The sequence below is a fragment of the Vombatus ursinus genome, unplaced genomic scaffold (genome assembly GCF_900497805.2).
Source record: "Vombatus ursinus unplaced genomic scaffold, bare-nosed wombat genome assembly UNPS02015211.1, whole genome shotgun sequence".
NCBI lineage: Eukaryota > Metazoa > Chordata > Mammalia > Diprotodontia > Vombatidae > Vombatus > Vombatus ursinus.
Window position 1 is genome coordinate 1 of NW_020954989.1, and position 2,962 is coordinate 2,962.

The following is a 2,962-nucleotide window of genomic DNA, read 5'->3' on the forward strand; positions in this document are numbered from 1 at the left end:
AGGGTCACAAAGAGTCAAATATGACAGAAAAAACAGAACAACAAAGATAGTCTTTGAGATTGGCTGTTGATAAACTATTCATCCTCCTTTGACCAACCTGGTGATATCTTTAGGACCTTAGTTAGCTTGGTCTGTGGACATCAAAAGTACCAGGCTCTTTCTTCAAATCTTACCAACATGGTAGAACTACCAAAGTTGCACCCAGCTGGGATAGCCTTTAGCAGCACAAATCCACTTCAACTGTCCAATGCTACATTGCAGTAAAACTTAGGTGGAGAATGCACACACGTGGGCACATGTGCTTGTACAAATACACAATATGCAAATATGTAAATGTTTTTTCTGAGGCAGCTGCTTTACTAAATGTTTTGCAATTATGGATATTCTAGTAGAAAGAAGTTGTTATTAGGCCTAACAGCCAGGCAGGGTGATGCACACCTGTAATTCCAACTACCAATGAGGCTGAGGCTGGCAGATCTCTTGAACTCATGAGTTTTGAGCTGGTGGGCTATGGCAATAGGGTGTCTGCACTAAGTCTGGTATCAGTATGTTGAGTCCCAAAGTACAAGGAGCCATCAAGTTGCCAAGGGAGAGGTAAACCAGCCCAGATCAGAAACTGAGCAGAGTTTCCATGTCAATCTGTGGTGACATCTTAATCAACCTGCTGTCATTTTCCCCCTGGCAATTTTGTCCATCATACCCAGCAATAAGAGCTAAAGTATATTTTATATTTCTTTGGGTGACAGGGGCCACTTATATTTATTTTGGCAGTGATTTAGAGTTCAGGCACAAGAATAATTAATTTTATGTTAGAAAATATACTAACTAATAATTATACAATTTTGATTGTTGTGGTACATTATCAAGCAATCACATAGATCTCTCATTTCCACAGGACGCCTCTACACCTTGCCTGTGCTAATGGATATCCAGATGTTGTTTCTCTCTTAGTAGAGAGAAAATGTAATCTAAACCTGCGTGACAATAACAGCCAAACACCTTTAATTAAGGTAAGCATTAGTTAACCATGCTGGTCAATGTAACATGTTTTGACTTCTCTCTTTGATTGAGTATATATGCTTTACTAACTTATTTAAATATCATAATAATGATATTTAATGATAGTCATAATAATGATAAATAATGATGTTTTTGCATACTAAATTTTATCTTAGAGTACTTATTGTCTCTTTCTCTATATTATATTCACAGGCAGTAGAGTGTCAGCAGGAGGAGTGTGCTACTATCCTGCTCGAACATGGAGCAGACCCTAATCTTGTGGATGCCAACAACAACACTGCGCTTCACTATGCTGCCTCTGGACGAAACACAGCTATAGCAGCAAAGCTGCTGAGACATAAAGCAGCAATTGAAGCAAAAAACAAGGTAGAAGCTCACCTCTTGTATATTAAAGCATTTTATGACATACAATGTGTAATCAGGTGGTGTCCAATTCACATATTTTATAATTCATATATTTGTGGAAGCATTTCTTTAATGAAAATAACTCAAAATAATTCTGTAGTCAAAGTTCATTGGCCTTTGGAATTTTCTAATTGGGGGGGAGGGACGGGGAACAAGGGAGGAGATTTCATTCACAGCGAACTTTCTAATGAGGAACTTTACTTGAGTTAGACCAGGGCCTGCTCTATGATTTAATCTTAGACTAGGGATTGTTAACACAGGATACAATAACTTTTAAAAAACAATAATAACTCGATAGTTATTTCACTGTAACTGGTATACTTGACATTCTCTATATGTCAGGCATTTAAAAACATTATTCTGGAAAGGGGTCTATGACACAAAATAAGATAAGAAACCCTGTCTTAGGCAGTGTCCTGGCGTACTGAAATATTAAGTGACTTCCCAGGTTCACCCTGCCAGTATATGTGGGTCAGTGGCAGGCCTTGAATCTGGGTCTTACTGACTTTGAGGCTAGCTCTCTTTCCATTCTATGGTAGTTGTTTCTCTAAAATTTTCTTTGCATGATATATTAGGTCTGCTTCCCAGAATGCAATGCTTCCACCCAATGTTTGCCTACAGTGGTTTTCTACATATAGACCTTTACATATGATAACACAATGTTAATTTGTCATGTAGAAATGCCATACATTTTTTTAAAAAAATCTTTTTAAAATTTGTTCTTTCAAGATACAAAACCAGACACAGAATTTTCACAAGAACAAATTATTAAGCATATATGTTTTTTTCTATTTCCTAAAAACTATACCGTTTCCTTTCTAAAGCTACTGAATAACTCCTGATTTTTAAAAAATGTTTTAATTCTTAGTCACTGTCACTTGAGAGACAAAAAACATAAAGTACACATTAGTAGAGCTGGGAAAAGAGGGAAAATGCCAGGAGAATGACTTTCTTCTAGGTTTAACCACCTTGAGGCAAGATTTTCTTGAGTTTTGAGGTTGGTTGCACATATTGGAGGGGAAAGTGTAAAGAGAACTAGGCAACTTTAAAACTGAACAGAGTATAGCTTTAGCTTGGCAGAGTACTAGGGAAATAAGGTTGGCTGCATGAAGATAATAATTGATCATGACATGAAGATAGTAAGAAAGGAAGATACTCCTGAAATAATATTAAAGTCTTCCAAATCCTGGGTTTCTGATGTCCTGATCACAAATTAATAGCTGGAAGGAATCCTAGAGGCTATCTAATTTCGTTCTGTTATTTTACATATGAGGAAACTAAGGCCCAAAGAAGTGAAATAATTTGCTTATGACCATGCAGGAATTAACTAACAGAAGCAGGATTTATGCCCTGGTCTTCTCACTTCAAAGTTCCATTGTACCATACTTTCTTAACATGTCATTAGCAAGTTCACAGGATGTTCACAAAATGCCTTAAGGTAAACTGAAGTATATATAGAATTCATGCATACTATAGCAATATTTTAATATGGTTTTGCAGGAAGGCTATACACCACTTTTGCTTGCAGTTACAGAAA

The 2,962-nt window shown here is 36.6% G+C and overlaps 1 protein-coding gene across 1 annotated transcript; it reads left to right on the forward strand.

Moving 5' to 3' along the window:
* Positions 1-895: 895 nt before the first annotated feature.
* LOC114031668 (ankyrin repeat domain-containing protein 7-like) lies at positions 896-2,952 on the forward strand (the record flags this gene model as incomplete). The annotated part of the gene is made up of 3 exons (XM_027846820.1): positions 896-1,010; positions 1,213-1,386; positions 2,926-2,952. Coding segments are annotated over 3 exons (316 nt in total), but the record flags the coding sequence as incomplete, so codon positions are not given.
* Positions 2,953-2,962: the final 10 nt, after the last annotated feature.